The sequence below is a fragment of the Chiloscyllium punctatum genome, chromosome 11 (genome assembly GCF_047496795.1).
Source record: "Chiloscyllium punctatum isolate Juve2018m chromosome 11, sChiPun1.3, whole genome shotgun sequence".
Taxonomy (NCBI): Eukaryota; Metazoa; Chordata; class Chondrichthyes; order Orectolobiformes; family Hemiscylliidae; genus Chiloscyllium; species Chiloscyllium punctatum.
The window spans coordinates 15644294-15662607 of record NC_092749.1 but is presented as its reverse complement, the minus strand read 5'-3'; the positions used below and the strand labels follow the sequence as shown (position 1 = coordinate 15662607).

General features: G+C 44.2%; 1 protein-coding gene across 1 annotated transcript; it reads left to right on the top strand.

Moving 5' to 3' along the window:
- The first annotated feature begins 2848 nt into the window (after positions 1-2848).
- LOC140482758 (endonuclease domain-containing 1 protein-like) lies at positions 2849-18191 on the top strand. The gene is made up of 2 exons (XM_072580347.1): positions 2849-3323; positions 10647-18191. Exons 1-2 carry the CDS (start codon positions 3021-3023, stop codon positions 11529-11531), a joined length of 1188 nt encoding a protein of 395 aa, XP_072436448.1. The 5' UTR covers positions 2849-3020; the 3' UTR covers positions 11532-18191.
- The last annotated feature ends 123 nt before the right edge of the window (positions 18192-18314 follow it).

Here is an 18314-nt window from a genome sequence, read left to right as displayed (position 1 = left end):
AGTAAAGAAATTACCTCTGACATTTGCCCTATATCTATCACCCCTCAATTTAAAGTGGTGTTCTCTCGTGCTCACTGTCACCATCCAAAGAATAAGGCTCTCATTGTCCACCCAATCTTGTATGTCTCAATTAAGTCACCTCTCAACCTTCTTCTCTCTAATGAAAACAGCCTCAAGTCCCTCAGCCTTTCCTCATAAGATGTTCCCTCCATACCAGGCAACATCCTGGTAAATCTCCTCTGAACCCTCTCCAAAGCTTCCACATCCTTCCTATAAATGCGGTGACCTGAACTGTGCGCAATACTCCAAGTGCGGCTGCACCAGAGTTTTGTATAGCTGCAGTATGACCTTGTGGTTCTGGAACTCAATTCCGCTACCAATAAAAGCTAACACATTGTGTGCCTTCTTAACAACCCTATCAACCTGGGTGGCAACTTTCAGGGATCTATGTACATGCATACCGAGATCTCTCTGCTCATCTACACTGCCAAGAATCTTACCATTACTCCTAATTCCCATTGCACCTTCCAAAGTGAATCACCTCTCACTTTTCTGCATTAAACTCCATTTGCCACCTTTCAACCCAGCTCTGCGGTTATCTATGTTCCTCTGTAACCTGCAACATCCTTCAGCACTATCCACAACTCTACCGACCTTAGTGTCATCCGTAAAATTACGAACCCATCCTTCTATGCCTTCATCTCGGTCATTTATAAAAAAGACAAACAGCAGTAGCCCCAAAACAGATCCTTTCAGTACACCACTAGCAACTGAACTCTGGATGAACATTTCCCATTAACCATTACCCTCTGTCTTCTTTCAGCTAGCCAACATCTGATCCAAATTGCTAAATCACCCTCAATCCTATGCCTCAGTATTTTGTGCAATAGCCTACCATAAGAACCTTTTCAAACACCTTACTGAAATCCATATACACTACATCAACCACTTTGCCCTCATCCACTTATTTGGTCACCTTCTCAAAGACCTCGATAAGGTTTGTGAGGCATGACCTAGCCTTCAAAAAACCACGTTGACTATCCCTAATCAACTTATTCCTCTCTAGATGATTATAAATCCTGTCTCTTATAACCTTTTCCAACACTTTCAGGTTTTCAATGCAAAGTCATGCCAACAGTCAGCGACACTAGAGAGCTGATCATCAACCTTAGGAAGCAAGGAGACAGGCACATCTCTATCTGTATCAATGGAGCTGAGGTGGAGATGGTGGAGAGAGTCAAGGTCCCAGAAATGACTATCACCAACAGTCTGTCCTTGATGACCTATGTTGATGCAATGGTCAAGAAAACACAACAACGCCTCTTCTTCCTCAGGACATTCAGAAAATTTGGCTTGTCCCTAAGGGTACTCACCAACTTTTACAGATGCATTCTATCTGGATAGATCATGGCTTGGTACAGTAACTGCTCTACCCAGGACTGTATGAAAGTACAGGGAGTTGTGAACGCAGCGCAGTTCATCAAGCAAACCAACCTTCCATCCACTGACTCCACCTACACTTCTTTTTGCCATAGAAAAGTAGCCAACATGATCAAAGACCCCTCCCACCCCGGTTATAATCTTCTCCAATTTCTTCCATCGAGGGCACAAGATGTAAAGCATGTGCACCAACAGGTTCAAGATCAGTTCTTCCCCGCTGTTATTAGACTTCTGAACAGACCTCTCAAATTTCAAATCTAATGTCAATCTTGCTTTTTGTGCACTGTCTTTGCAGCTGTAACTTTGTATTTTTTGTTCTGTTCAATCACCTTATGGTTGTTGCATGTTATGATCTATCTGTGCTGCATGCAAAACAAAATTTTCCACTGTACCTAGGTACAAGTGACAAGAATAAATCAAATTAAATCAACAGTGTGGGTTCAATTCCTGCACCAGCTGAGGTTACCATGAAGGTATCTCACTGGTCTAGAAACACTAACTTTATAAAATCTCTCTACATATGGGTCCTGGGGAGTGTTGCTGAACAAAAAGACCTTGGAGTGCAGGTTCATAGCTCCTTAAAAGTAGAGTTGCAGGTAGATAGAATAGTGAAGAAGGCGTTTGGTATGCTTTCCCTTATTGGTCAGAGTATTGAATATAGGAGTTGAGAGGTCATGTTGCTGCTGCACAGAACATTGGTTCGGCCACTTTTGGAATGTTGCGTGCAATTCTGGTCTCCTTCCTATCGGAAAGATGTTGTGAAACTTGAAAGGGTTCAGAAAAGATTTACAAGGATGTTGGATGATTTGAGCTATAGGGAGAGGCTGAATAGGCTGGGGATATTTTCCCTGGGCACTGGAGGCTGGTGACTTTACAGAGGTTTATAAAATCATGAGGGGTGTGGATAGGATAAATAGACAAGGTCTTTTCCCTGGGGTGGGGGAGTCCAGAACTAGAGGGCATAGGTTTAGGGTGAGAGGGGAAAGATATAAAGGGGGGGGGGGGGCTAAGGGGCAACTTTTTCACACAGAGGGTGGTACATGTGTGGAATGAGCTGCCAGAGGAAGCGGTGGAGGCTGGTACAATTACAGTATTTAAAAGGCATCTGGATGGGTCTATGGATAGGAAGGGTTTAGAGGGATATGAGTCAAATAGCTGGCAAATGGGACTAGGTTAGGTCAGGACGAGTTGGACCGAAGGGTCCGTTTAAATTCTGTGCATCTTTATGACTATGACTCGATGTTGCCAGACCAGCCGAGTTTCTCCAGCATCCTGCGTTTTAGCAGGAATGGGTATTGCTTGCTTGGCAATAATTGAAGGTGGAGATCAGAGGTGGGTGTTGGGCGGGGCGGCGGGGGGAGTGGTTCTCAGCGTAAGGGAGCGCTGTCACGGGCTTGTTATTTGAAGGCTGGGAAATGGGGAATGAACTGTCAGCGCTTCTCAAAAACTGGCGAGCTCTGGGGAACTTCCTGAAGTAAGAGGAGAGGGGAAGTGAAGTTCTACTCGGTGCCCCAGAGCAGCCGGAAGCCTCAAAAAACCCAGCCACTTTACTTGCAGGGAGAGACATCCCAGTCTACCGGATGATGGAGGTGGGAAGTCTGCTGTTACTGCTGGTCTGGGCGCTGCCTCAATCCGGGATGGTGAAGGGGGAAGTGGTCCGGGATTTTAAGGAATGCAACTGGTTCTTCCAGAACAAGAGACCTCCGCAGGGATTCCCAGTGCGGGGCCGGTTCAGAATCTGCCAGCGGTATAAGAACCATTACCACTATGCCACTCTGTACAACAGCGGGATGAGGATCCCAGTCTACTCCGCCTACAGATACCCCTGCAGTATGGGCCAGAGTGCGGGCTACAGACCCAGCCCCTGGTTCTACGAGCCGCAGGTAAAAGAGCTCCGGGGATCGTCAGTGTCGACTGACTGACAATAAGTGGGGAAACTTTAGGACACACAAGTGTCGCTGCACCATTCTGGTTCGGTGTCTTGTCTGCTTGTGGCTCCCAAAATAATCCAACAGGAGCTCAGTTCATGGCTGTGAGCCCAGACTGCAGCCAGACATTCTGATCCGTATCTATGTACAGGCTGAGGGAACAATTTCCTGACTCTATATTAAGATTAAGCTGTATAGGGTACTGTGTACAGTTTTGGTGTCCTTACTTGAGAGGGGATGTGCTGGCACTGGAGGGGGTGCAGAGGAGGTTCACCAGGTTGGTTCCGGGGTTGAGAGGGTTGGCTTATGAGGAGAGATTATACTCATGGGAATTTTAAGAAGAGAGGGGAATCTTATAGAAACATGTAGAATCGTGAAGGATAGAAACAGCAAGGTTGTTTCCACTCGGAGAAAGTGAGGACTACAGATGCTGGAGATCAGAGGAGAGAGTGTGGTGCTGGGAAAGCCCAGCAGGTCAGGCAGCATCCGAGGAGCAGGAGAGACGACGTTTCGGGCATCAGCCCTTCATCAGGAAAGTTGTTTCCACTGGCGGGTCAAACTACAACTAGGGAGCATAGCCTCAAGAGTTGTGAATCTGTGGAATTCGCTGCCCAGTGGAGCAGTTGAGGTTACCTTGTTGAATGTTTTTAAGGCAAAGATAGATTTTGAACAGTAAAGGAATTAGGGTTATGGTGAGCAGGTGGGTAAGTCCATGTAAAGATCAGCCATGATCTGATTGAATGGTATTGTCCATCTGGTGATTGAACAAAAGTACTTCACACAGAGGGTGGTAGGTGTATGGAACATGTTGCCAGCAGAGGTAGTAGAGGCAGGCATAGTAGAGGCAGGCATAGTAGATTCATTTAAGGTGCGGCTGGACAAATACATGAGTATGTGGGAGCAGAGAGATACAGCTCCTTTGGAATTGGGTTGATAGATTTAGACAGTGGATTTGGATCAGCACAGGCTTGGAGGACCGAAGGGCCTGTTCCTGGGCTGTAAATTTTCTTTGTTCTTTGGTGTAGCAGGCTTGATGGGCCATGTAGCCTACTCTTATTTCTTATGGTAAATACGTTCATCTTGAGGGAATCCCCACAGTGTGGAAACAGGCCATTTGGCCCAACCAGTCCACACTGACCCTCTGAAGAGTATCCCACCCAGATCCATTCCCTATTACTTTATATTTCCCCCTGGCTAATGCACCTAACCTACACATCCCTGAACACTATGGTCAATTTAGCATGACCAATTCACCTGACCTGCACATCTTTGGATTGTGAGAGGAAACTGGAGCACCCGGAGGAAACTCACACAGACTCAGGGAGAATGTGCAAACTCCACACAGACAGTTACCCAAGTCAAAATCGAACCCGGGTCCCTAGCACTGTGAGGCAGCAGTGCTAACCACTGAGCCACCACGCTGCCTAAATATCTTATAAATATTCTTCATTTTCTTCACTCCTTCTAGTGGAAGCTCTGCCTTCAGTGACACTGGCCCTAGACTCTAATTCTGTCCCTAAACCTCCCCACCCCCACTTTAAAATGACCTTTAATGCCCCTGCACTCTAAATGTGTCTGCACACTTAATACTCCTGGTAAACCACCTGGTCTGCACTTTAGATCTTAGTTTAAAGATAAAGAGTCGATTTTCCTGCTCCTTGGATGCTGCCTGACCTGCTGTGCTTTTCCAGCGCCACTTTAATCTAGACTCTGACCTCCAACATCTGCAGGCCTCACTTTTGCCGAGTTGATTTTAACCTTACTGCGAATCCTCTCGCAAGAATTGCCTGCCTTGAGGAAGTTCTCCTCCTCTCTCTCTCTACAAGGATCTCAGTGAGTCTCTCTCTCTCACTGCAACTCCCAGGTCATCTTCTCTGCCCTGAAGCTACACTTGGCTACCTTCTCCCCACCCACCTCCCATTTAACTCTCCACCCCGGAGGCTCCCTGTCTTCATTCCTGATGAAGGGCTTTTGCCCGAAACGTCGATTTTCCTGCTCCTCGGATGCTGCCTGACCTGCTGTGCTTTTCCAGCACCACTCTGATCTCCAGCATTTGCAGTCCTCACTTTTGCCTAGCACCCATGTAAAACAGATGAGAAAATGTATTTTCGTCTCAGGGAGATGAGAGTCTTTGGAATTCCCTTGCTCAACAAGCAATAGATGCAAAATCACTGAATTGTTTTTAAAGCAGAGCTCGATAGATTCTTGGTTACCAAGGCAATGAAAGATTATTGGAGGTATGCAGGAATGTAGAATTAAATTGATATCAGACCAGCCATGATCTTACTGAATGGCGTAGCAGGCTAGAAGGGACGAATGGCTTACCCTTGTTCCTTGTTGGATATTCATATCCTTATTTGGCTTGGTGTCAATCTTTTGGCTATTAGATCTCCAACAAGCACACATGCTTCAGCTAGTATTCTGTAAATGCAGGTTGTTTTCGTGGTTGCGAGTGGTGGTATTGTCCATCTGGTGCTGTGGGGTGAGAGTGTAGCAGGGAATCCCAAGCCACTGTCCATAGTTGTCGGCTCTGAGACAGAGGGGCTTGAGCAGCATTGGCTATTGCAAGAAACCTGAAAGGATCGTGTGAGAAATGAGATGGGGCCAATCTTGACTTCGAGACCACAGAATCATAGAATTGTTATAGTGCAGAAGGCAGCCACTTGGCCCATCATGCCTGCACTGGTTTTATTAACTAGCGCCAATACCTACCTGTTCCCCCCATACCTCTACATGCCAGATTCCTGTAGTGGGGAAGTAATGGTCTAGTGGCATTATTACTAAACTATTAACATAGAGACCCAGGTAAAGTTCTAGATTATCTGGTTTTGAATCCTTCCATGGTAGATGGAGGAATTTGAATTCAACAAAAATCTAGAATGAAGAGTCTTAACGATAACGAGTCTTAACTGTTGCCGATTGTCAGAAAGACCCATCCAGTACACTAACGTCCCTAAGGGAGGGATATCTGCATCCTTATCTAGTCTGCCACAGCAATGCAGGTGACCCTTAACTGCCCTCTGGACAAAAAAAATGCTGACATCCCGTGATTGAATAAAAAATGCTACTATCCAAATACTCATCTTGTTGCATTTTCAAACATTGCGATGAAATTCTTGATGAGAGTCTGTGAGCTGCCTATAAATGTGGCCCTATCCCAATTAATCTGCTGTTTCCTATCCTACTGCCCACCACTTGGCTTGGGTATGATTAGTCAGCTACTTAGGACAGTCAGGGTTATTATCCTTTCCTCATATTGGAGAGGGGGAGCTTAATCACACAATCTCTACAATGTGCAAGCAGGCCATTCGGCACATTAAGTGAATGCTGATCCTCTGAAGAACATCCCATCTTATCTGGTCCACAACTACCTGATGAAGAAGCAGTGCTTCAAAAGCTAGTGCTTCCAAATTAACCTGTTGGATTATAACATGGTGTTATGTGATTTTTAACATTGTCCACCCCAGTCCAACAGCACCTTCAACTCACCTTATTCCTGTAATTTTGCATTTCCCATAGCCTGGACACGACAGGGCAATTTAGTATGGCGAGTCCAACTAACCTGCACAACTTTGGACAGTGGGAGGAAACTGGAGGAAATCCACACAGACAAGGGGACAATGTGGAAACTCCACACAGACATCCATAGCTGGAATCGGACCTGTGTCCCTGGCATTGTGAGGCAACAGTGCTAACCACTGAGTCACAGTGCCACCCACCACCCTTCTTGGCTCTTTTTGCCTTATTGAGGCTCACTTTCTCCTGGAATTAGGGAGGTATTATGGGAGAGGAAAGTGGCTGAAACATCAGCTATTGCTGTTGCAGGTGGAGAAAGATGGTGTATTGTTGTGAGGGAGTGAGTAGGCAGTACAGAGGCAGGTTGAGAGTTAGTGGAGTGGGAGAATTGGGTGCATGAGAGCAAGTAAGGGATGCTTCTGTGTGCAATAGTGAGAGGGGTAAAGCACGAGCTTGGTGAAAAGGGGGTGCAGTAGCAGAGATGGTCAGTAAAATTGCAGAGACGATGGTAGCACTGATCCTGGCAGAACAAAGGCAGGCATTGACCTTATCCTTACACTGCTGGACACTCCTCCAGATAGCTGAGACCACACTGACCAAGGCGGCAACCTCAGACTAGGTTGGCAAGACCTGGTGCCACGGTCTCCTTTGGCCATCCCTGGGGAAGAGGAAGTTCCTCGTCTGCATCACCCCATCCACTAGATCTTCCAGATGCCTGTCTGCAAATTGACACACCAAGTGCCCCTCATCTGTCACATCTGGGGGACCATTCAGGGCATCTGCGGACTGACAGCGCTTGTCCAGGTGCACGGCAAGTTTTCAAAGACAGCATTGTCAGGGATCTTGGGTTATCCTGGGGTGGCACGGTGGCTCAGTGGTTAGCACTGCTGCCTCATTGTATCAGGGACCTGGGTTCAATTCCAGCGTCCAGTGACTGTTTGTGTGGAGTTTACATATTCTCCCTGTGGTTATGTGAATTGGCCATGCTAAATTGCCCGTGGTGTTCAGGGATGTGTAAATTAGGGGTAAGTGTTGGGAATGGGTCTGGGTAGATTGCTTTTTGGAGGGTCAGTGTGGACTTGTTGGGCCAAAGGGCCTATTTCCACACTGTAGGGATTCTATGATCTAGATAGTGGTGAGTTCTTCTGCTGTGGTGAGTGGGAGACTCAGGCCAGCATCAGCAAGATGTGCACCATTGGGATAAGGTAGTTCGTTAAAGTGGCGGGCTTGATAAAATAGCGTAAGAAAACCTGCTGGGGCTCACAAAGAGAAACTTAAGGAAATCAATACAACGACAAAATGTGAGATTTAGTCTGGAGTCTGGATTCACATCTCCTCGAGTCACTCTATCCTGACACGAAACCTATGGTGTGTTCCATTTTTCAATTGGTTATGGGACATGAATATAGTATAGGGTTACATTTAACTGCAGCATATGTTACAAAGACACAGAATGCACTATTGCAATGTTATATGATCTGTCCAACTCTTGCAACATTGTCAGATGAAACCACAATGAGAGGTTTCTTGAATATAATATTTTCTTTACCTTTGCAGTCTGTAAGTATTCTTTATCAGCAATATTCTTTAGCACAATGAGACCAAAAATATTTGAGTGAGCATGGCTGGTAAGGCCTAGATTTATTATCCATTCCAAAGTGCCCTCGAGAAGCCACTGGTTAGCTGCTTTCCTGAACCCCACTGCAGCCTATGAGCTTTAGGTAGACCTATAATGATGAGGTTAGGGAGGGATTTTGATCTAGCAACACTAAAGGAACAGCGATATATTTCCATGTCGAGATAGTGTGTGGCTTGGAGGGAAAATTGCAGATGGTGGAATCCGCAAGTATCTGCTGCCCTTGTCCTTCTAGATGGCAGAGGTCATGGGTTTGGGAAATGCTGTTGAATATTTTGGTCTCAAGCTGAAATCTTAGTCTGAGTTACCAGTACCATTCAATGTTCCTTGAACAGGGCAGTCTCAAGGGATCATTTGGTGAATTTGCAATCTTGGATCAGCGACCTGTTTGTAAATTACACTAATCAGGAATTGGGTGTGATTAACAGGTGTTTGGAGCAGAAATTATGAATGCAGAGTGGAGTAATTCCCTGGACAGCATTCCCAGCAAATGAGAAAGTGTGCAAAGCCACAACCTGAGATTGAACAGATGATGCAGTGGCTCAGTAGTTAGCATTGCTGCTTCACAGTGCCAGGAACTTGGGTTCGATTCCAGTCTTGGTGTGACTGCCTGTGTGGAGTTTGCACATTCTCTCTGTGTCAGTGTGGGTTTCCTTCAGATGCTGTGGTTTCGTCCCACAGAACAGCAAAATGCAGATTAGGTGGATTGTTCATGCTAAATTGTCCATACTGTCCAAGGATGTTCAGGCTGGTTGGGCTGGCCATTGTAAAAATGTGGGGTGTCAGGGATAGAGTTGTGATTTGGGCGAGATGCTCTTTGGTGGGTTGGTGTGGATTTGATGGGCTGAATGGCCTCTTTCCACATTGTAGGGATTCTATGTTAAATTGAAAATCTGTCTGTTCTCAACGGCAGATATAAAAGACCACATGCCACTCTTAAAAAAAACACTAGAAAGTTATCCTTGATACTTGGGTTGGGAATGGGCTGAATGGCCTGCTTCCACACTGTAGGAATTCTGTGATTCAATAAAATGAGTAGAGTTCTTAATCTGTTGTATAAGAACCCGACAGGTCCAGGAATGAACATCGAAGTTGCTGGAAAGGTTCAGTAGGTCTGGCAGCATCTGTGGAGAGAAATCAGAGTTAATGTTTCCAGTTCAGTGTCCCTTCCTCAAAACAGAACGTCCTTTTTTACAAAATTAATTCACAGGCTGAGGGCTTCACTGGTTGGGCCAGTGTTTATTACGGAAGAAGGGCTCATGCCCGAAACGTCGATTCTCCTGCTCCTTGGATGCTGCCTGACCTGCTGCACTTTTCCAGCAACACACTTTCAGCCCAGTATTTATTGCCCCAGACCTTATTACCCGGGGAGGGTGGGTAAGAGTCAATCACACTGCTGGGGGTCAGGAGTCACATGTAGGCCAGACCAGGTAAGGATGGCAATTTGTCTCCTTAAAGGGCATTAGTAAAAGCAGATGGTTTTCCCATGCAAATGAGAATGGATTCATGGTGAACAATAGACTTGTAATTCTGGATTCCTTTCTTTAATTGAGTTCAAGCTCCACTAATACCTGCAGTGCGATTCATACCCAGGTCCTCAGAACATTATCTGGGTCTGTGCATGAATAGTCCAGTGATACTACCACTCAGCCATCAGTCTCCTGGGAAGTTACTCAGTTTAAATCTCATTAAGACTATGTTGTATTCACTCTGAAGTGAGCTGTTGAGTCATTAAGTTATAACAGCAATCATTCAGGAAGCTGTTTCACCACCAGTTTCTAAGGGTGATGTCGACATTAGTTATTTCCCATGAATGCAAATAATATAATGTGTTGTTGATATGTGCACTGGGGCTTAAATAGAAGGACCTTGGGTTCGGCCAACTGACCTTCCTCCATTCTATTAGATCAACCTTTTCTATTTATTTCGTTATATTATTTTATGGGATATGGATGTCACTGGCAAGGCCAGCATTGTTTGTCCTGTGTCCAGTTGAACTTGAGAGCAATTCAGAGTCAGTATAGTTGTTGACTGCTCAGCTGTGTTGATTCCTGGGGAGGTCAGATCACAGTGAGTGTCCAGTAATGTTTTCATTTTTCTAACATGTTGATTTGCATTCATTAAAGATTGATGATCAAAACGCCCCTGGCACGATGAGGAGCAGTAGTGCAGATTTCAGTGAGAGACAGGCGGTGGATGAGGATTACCAGGACTCCGGCTATGACAGGGGTCACCTCTACCCCTTTGCACTGAATGAGAAGGAGAGTGCCACAGCTACCTGTACCCTCACCAACGCAGTCCCTGAGGAACATGCAGCCAATGTTAACTGGTATCAGGAAGCAGAGTCAGTTGCCGAGAAGTTGGCAAGGATATGCCACAAGTCTGGCCGGTCAATGTATCTCATGACAGGCGCTGCTAACCCCACAAAGACCAAAATGAAAAACAGGGTGTCAGTCCCTGGCCTGGTCTGGACAGCTCTTTGCTGCACCTACTCACGGGACCAGAATAACGATCCCTGTCTCAACAATAATGCAGGATTAGAGGGGCAGGATGTGCTAAGATACAACAGAGACTTTTCCTTCGCCTTCATGAAGCAAATGAAACCAGAACGGAAAACAACACACGTGACTGTGAGGCAATTGCAGAAGAAACTGCGAGTCGGCCAGCTGTTTGATAACTGCAGGGGGATGAACGAAAATCAGGAAGAGGAAATCTTCAGAGAGGTGGAAGGGTTGATTCAGGGTAAAATCATCAATCCTGCAAACAGAGGAAGTTCCCCATTGCAACCACTGGGTTATGAAGTATGTGTGGGAATCTTCCAATTCATCCACCACAAGCTCCTGGCTCCTGGCCAATCCGTGGTACGAGTGGTGTTGGACATCACAATGGAGATTGCCACAACCATCGCTCCCATCTTCCATGGCATCCTTACCATTGTAGGAGTTCTTGCCATCAATGTGTTTGGCATCCTCATCAACAATAATTCTGGTTACTCTGCCAACCTTAACTGACAATAGGGCTTGCCTAACTCTGCCTCACTAAGACGTTGCATCTTCTTTAGCAAAGCTGCTGTTGGTGGGCCGCTAATAATGACCAGAAACCTCAGGAATATGATTTTTCTCAGGTAGCACTAATTATTACGTGGTCAGCTAGCCTTTATAGGCCCTCTGAATTTTTAATGCCTTCCAGGGGCAAAACCCTTTGTTAATTCAGAAAGACCAAGTGATGCCAGTGGTGTAAACCACCAGAGTTCCTTTTCACGGTAATACTATAGTTTGATCTTCAGCTAACTACTGACTCAGGGATTTCTGTTCTTGGGCAAACTTTCAAGGAAATTAAAATCCCAATCCTCCCAACCAGTCCAGGACTCGAGGATTTTGAGTTGACAAAACTACCAAATTCTAAGGGAATCTTTAGACAATTTGTTTGCTAGCCTTTGTAAGGTGCGAAGAGGTAACTTTGCCACAGTCCCACTCCCTTATTAAAGAGAGACAACTGATGGTGAGTTTAACCAGGCCAGAGGCAAGGTTGAGAAGATAGAACCTTCATGGTGACTTCAGCCAGTACAATAATTGAACAGACACTGTTAGCTTTATCACAAACCAACCATCCAGCCAACTGAGCTAACCAAACAGGGTTGGGTGGGGGAATCCAGCTGTCAGGCCAATGAACATCTGATCAAAGGATCGCCACCTTTACCTTCAGTATTAGATTTTTCGCTGTGGACAGATTGCCAGTTTCTATGGAGGGCTTTCTTTCCCAATTTAACACCAGGATTGCCATAACTTCTTGTGGCAAGTATTATTGGTAGTGACTATCTGTAAATGTTGAACAAGCACCTCTGGACTGAAGTGAGTGGTGGTTTTGGCATCTTTGAAGGTACAGCACTGACCCAGTTGTATAGCAATCATTTAGATCTCCTCAGAGGTAATGTTTGACCTGGGCATGTGTTCACTTGCTGTCGTCAATTCAATACCACATTTGAGTGATTTCTATTCTCTGCCAATCTATCTCAGAGATATTCAGTGCTTTGACATTCATCAATGTATTTGTGATGAGAAGCATAATTATAGTGGTTTCTCCCAGTTTAACTGTATAGAATGCTGGTATTGTCATGAATATTAAAATGGGGAAGCACCACTCCCTCCCAGCCACTCACTATCCTAACTTGGAAATGTATTACTGTTCCTTCAGTGTCTTTGGGTCAAAACCTCAGAACACTGTCCCAAGCAGAAGAATGGATGTTCCTATACCTTAATGACTTCAGCGATTTCAAAAGAAGAGATTTATCACCTGCTCCAGGGCAAATAGGAATGGGCAACAAATGGGTAACGCATCCTTTAAAAGAGCCAAAACAATTGTGTATCGCTAGTGGGAGTAGAGATCTTTAGGTCTTTTAAAGGGAGGTGTTGGTCCTGTGATATTATCTTTGGGCTATTAATCCAGGGACCCAGGTAATGTTCTGGTGACCTGGGTTTGAACCCCACCATGGAAAATGATGGAGTTTGAATTCAATAATCTGGAATTAAATCTCTAATGATGACCATGAACCCATTGTCAAGAAAAACTCATCTGGTTCACTAATGCCCTTTAGGGAAGAAACTGCCATCCTTACCTGATCTGGCCTACATGTGACTCCAGACTCACACCAAAGTGGTTGACTTTTAACTACCCTCTAGGCAATTAGGGATGGGCAATAAATGCTGGCCTAGCCAGTGACGTCTACATCCTGTGACTGAATGGAAGGAAAAAAACCTATCTTGGAAGAATAATCAGAATGGGGTCATTTCTAGAAAAGATTAAAGGGTGGCCTGATGGAGATCTATAAGAAAGTATTGGATAGTGTAGACACAGAGGTGTTCCTACTTACAGGTGAGACCAGAATTAGGGAGCTAATCAGTTTTAAATCCAATAGGGAATTCAGGAAATGTCCTTTGCCCAATGCATGGTCACAGTTTAAGATTCCCAAAGAAAAACTAGAAAAGCTATAGGAAGGAGAAAGGAGTACAAAGACATCCACATACAATTGGATGAAGAGGGTGGGAAAGGGCACATGTGGAACATAAACACTAGCATGGACCTATTTGGCCAAATGGTCTAATTATGTGAAGCATTTATTTTACTACATTATGGCATCTGAACATTGATGGAGTCAGCACTTGTTGCCTATATCTGATTGCTTTTGAAAAAGTGGTGGTGAGCTACCATCTTGAATTGACGCAATTCACATGGCACAGGGACACCCACAGTGCTGTTCATGAGGAGGTTCTAGATGACAGTGAATATTGCTTTCAGCCAGCATGGTTTGTGGCTTGGAGGGAACCTGGTGACATTCCCATGCAAGTACTGCCCTTGTCCTTCTCGTAGTCTCCATCTGTGTGCTAATACAAGGAGTACAAGGAAATTGCAAGTTCAAATCAGGTCACTTGGCCCATTCAGTTGATACTAGAATTTATTCTTCATGTGAGCTAATCACGCCTCCTCTCCCCATTCCTATATTCCATCAACCCAGTCTATGTCACAGAGTTGTAGATGTATACAGCACAGAAACAGGCCCTTCAGACCAACTCCTCCATGTTGACTTGGTTTCCTAAACTGAACTAGTCCCATTTGCCTGCATTTGGCCCATATCTCTCTAAACCCTTTCTATTCATTACATGTCTAAATGTCTTTTAAATATTGTGATTGTACCCACCTCTACCATTTCCTCTGGCACCTTATTCCATGTACCTTCAATGTTGCCCTTTAAATCCTGTCCCTCTCATCTTACGCCAATGCTCTCTAGTTTTAGATTCCCCTACCCTGGGAAAAGATCTTGGCTATTCACCTTATCTCTGCCTCTCATGATTTTATAACCTCCAAGGTCACCTCTTAGGCTCCAAGAAAAAAAATCCCAGAGTATCCAGACTCTTCTAATAGCTCAGAGACTTATAGCTTCTTTCCTAAACCACAAACACTAGAAATGAATTTTGTATTTGCCTTATAAAAAGTTTTCTGAAGCCCGTTTTGTGGTGCAGTAGTGTCTCTACTCTGGACCAGGAGGTCTGGGTTCAAGTCCCACCCACTCCAACAGTGTGTAATAACATCTCTGAACAGGTTGGTTAGAAAAATAGATTAAATTTAAAAAAAGTTTCTCTTGCCCTCTCATCTAAATTTGAAGGCTTTGGAGAGGGTGCAGGGGACATTTACTGAACTGACTTCTGGGATGAGGATTTAGCTGCAGTGCATGCGGTCTACAAAAGTATGAGAGGCATAGGGAGGGTGGATAGTCAGAGGTTTCTTCCCAGGGTGGAAAGGTCAACTACAAGAGGGCACAGGTTCAAGGTGAGAGGGGGAAGTTTAGGAGAGAAGTGTAGGGAAAATGTTTCATCCAGAGTGTGGTTGGGTGTCCGAATGCACTGCCAGTGGAGGTGGTGGAAGCAGAGATTCAGAAGGAAGAGTTTTGTATCTATAGAGTGAGTAGAATTTAGAATGAGCAGCCTGATGGAGCAATGGGTAACAGACCCATTTAACCCCCCGAAAGAAAATTAGATAAACACTTGTTGGAGAAATACATTGCAGGGAAATTGGGGCTAAGTGGATTGCTTTTTAAAAGAACTGACTTGGATCTGATGGGCCAAATGACCTCCTCATGCAATATTACCCTATGTTTCCATGAAATTTCTAGTCTTCTATCGAAGGACCCTCAATCTAGCTCATCAACTCTCAAGAACAGTCTGTTTATACACCCTGTCATATTCTTTTGCAATTTTAATCAATCTGCCTTTATTGTACCATATGGCGTGTTGTTTTAATGTAAAAAGCTCCAATTTTATTATCCTTATTTGTATTTTCTCATCATGGACACAACTCTAGTGACATCTCTAAAGTCTCAATATCTTTGTAAAATAGCGTGACATCCAAAACCGAACACAACACATTAAATAGAATCTTCATGAGTTTTAATGCAGGCTGCTCACCACCTCTATGTTTTCCTTACTCATTCATTGGGTCTGGGCATCATGGGATAGCAACATTTGTTACCCATTGTAAATGCCCTTCAGAAGGTGTTGGTGTGCTACCTTTTTTGAAATTTTCCAGCCGTGTGGTGTATGAATCCCATTTGTTAGATTCATAGAAATGTACAGCAGGGAAACAGACACTTCAGTGCAACTCGTCCATGCTGACCAGATCATCTGCATTAATCTAGACCCATGTCCCTCTAAACTCATCCCATTCATATACCCATCAAGATACCTTTATAAATGTTGTAATTGTACCAGCCTCCACCACTTCCTCTGGCAGCTCATTCCATACATTCACCACTCTCTGTATGAGTTCTCTTTTATATCGTTCCCCTCTCACCTTAAACCTATGCCCTCCAGTTTTGAACTTCCCTGCCCCAGGGTAAAAGACCTTGTCTATTCACTCTATCCATGCCCTTTCACGGATTTTACTTCTGTAAGATCACCCCCTCGGCCTCCAACACTCCAGGGAAAATAGCCCCAGCCTGTTCAGCCTCTCTCTATAGCTCAAACCCTCCAAACCTGGTTAAATCCTTGGAAATCTGTTCTGAACCCTTTCAAGTTTCACGACATCTTTCCGATAGGAGGCAGACCAGAATTGCACACAGTATTCCAAAAGTGGCCTAACCAATATCCTGGACAGCCACAACTCCTATACTCAATGCACTGACCAATAAAGGCAAGCATACCAAACATCTCCTCCAATACCCTATCTACCTACGACACCGTTTTCAAGGAACTGTGAACCTGCACTCCAAGGTCTCTTTGTTTGGTAACACTGTGCAGGACCTTACTATTAAGTGTATAGAAGGGAAGGGTTTTATGCTATAACTCTAGAATTCCATGAGCTTCCCTTCCTAACAGCCTTTCATTTCTGACATGTTTCCTGTGGTGTCTTGTGAACCAATAACTCTGAAACTCCCAAATTTCTCCAAAGTCCCATGTCGCTGAGCCTGGTTCCATTCTAAGCATCTTTGCTGCCGTTATTTTTTACCAAAATGTATTCATTGTAAATAGGAGCAGGTGTAGACAAAACTGCCCATCACTCCTGCCCCATACAGCAGATCATGGCTGACCTTCTACCTCAGTGCTGTATTCCCACATGATTCCCATATCCATTGGTATCTTTAATCTCTAGAAACCTATTAATCTCTGTCTTCAAGAGCCTCAATGATGGAGTGTCCTAAGCTCTCGGGAGTCAAAAATTCCAAACTTTCAGTACCCACTGAGTGAAGAAATTCCTTCCTATATTAGCTCTAAATGGCCTGACCCATATACTGAGACTGTGTCCCCTCAGCCAGATCCTTCAGCCACAGAAACAACCTTTCTGCATATGAATTTATATTTGCTTCAGTGAGATCAACTCTCATTCTTCTAAACTATAGCAAATGTAATGTTATATTGAATTATTGTAGAATACAATTCCATATTATCGATACAATTAATATGATCTACGTAGCACACTATGTTATACATGTATGTTATTGATATTGAATTCCACCTGCTGCCTTATGGCCAATTTCCCTCATGTGGTATATATGAAGTTGGTCACAAGGCCTGGGCAGATGTTACACCTGCTTCTCGGAAGTTGCCTGACTGGCTGTGCTTTTCCAGCACCACACTCTCGACCCTAATCTCCAGCATCTGCAGTCCTCACTTTCACCTAGATGTTACACCTCCTCAACTTAATTGGAACTGTTTCTGCTGGAAGTATGCCATTGATGATTCTTTCTTTGGCAGTCTCTCAGAATCGAGGATGACTTGCTTTAAATTGATTTCAATGTGATGCAGTTGGCTCACAATGAACTTATTTCACAAACAGTGTGAAGAGCCGTGTGAACAGAACATCCTGAAAGTGCCAAACATGTCAAAACAAAGCAGCTCATGACAAGGATGTAATGAATCCATCTGTAGCCAGTGCAATGTGTTATTGAAAGATTACATTCAAACGAAATGGATCACAGCTTGAAAAGGACCAAAGTCAAAGGTCACTGTGCGATGGTGAAGAGATGTAAGGCCAGCAACACTGATGGAACCCAATAAAGGTTGCTTACAGCAACTCTATTCATAACTCTTCTCTGTGTTTAATGTTTTAACTCAAAGACTTTTCTCCAGTCGCCAATTTTTTAACATGTTAAATGTACTCAAGTAGAGTTTATGATTGCGATTAATTGAGTGTGTAAGTGTGTGAGGATGAGTGTGAGGATGTAAGTGTGTAAGGATGAGTCTGAGGATATGAGCGGGTATGTGTGTGAGGATAAGTGTGAGGATGTAAGTGTGTGAGGATGAGTGTGAGGATGTAAGTGTGTGAGGATGAGTGTGAGGATATGAGCGGGTATGTGTGTGAGGATAAGTGCATGTAAATGAGCTGCTGTGGGAATATCATACTCCTATGGTTTTATCTTAAAGGTTTTGAGGAAGAATGTTCCTTGTGAAAAGTTGCTTGGGGAGATTTGATCCACTCAATTAATTACTGCTAATGGTCAAGTCTGATCATGTCAAATTTTGTTTCTTGGGATATTGAGCAATATATTAATTTACATTTGCAAGCTCATCTTTATTGAAATATTCCACTGTTGAACAGAATAACTAACTTTAATACTAACATATAAATTAACTTATTTTTCATAAACTACATTGTGATTAAAGTGTACAACAACCAAAAATAAATGCAATAATTTTTGTTCTGATGTCTGTTTCCTGACCTTTGAGTTCTGTCTGGATCCTATTCATCGCTTGGAATTCTTGGAGGATGTTCCCAATGGCCAGAAAGAGTCCAGAACCAAGGGT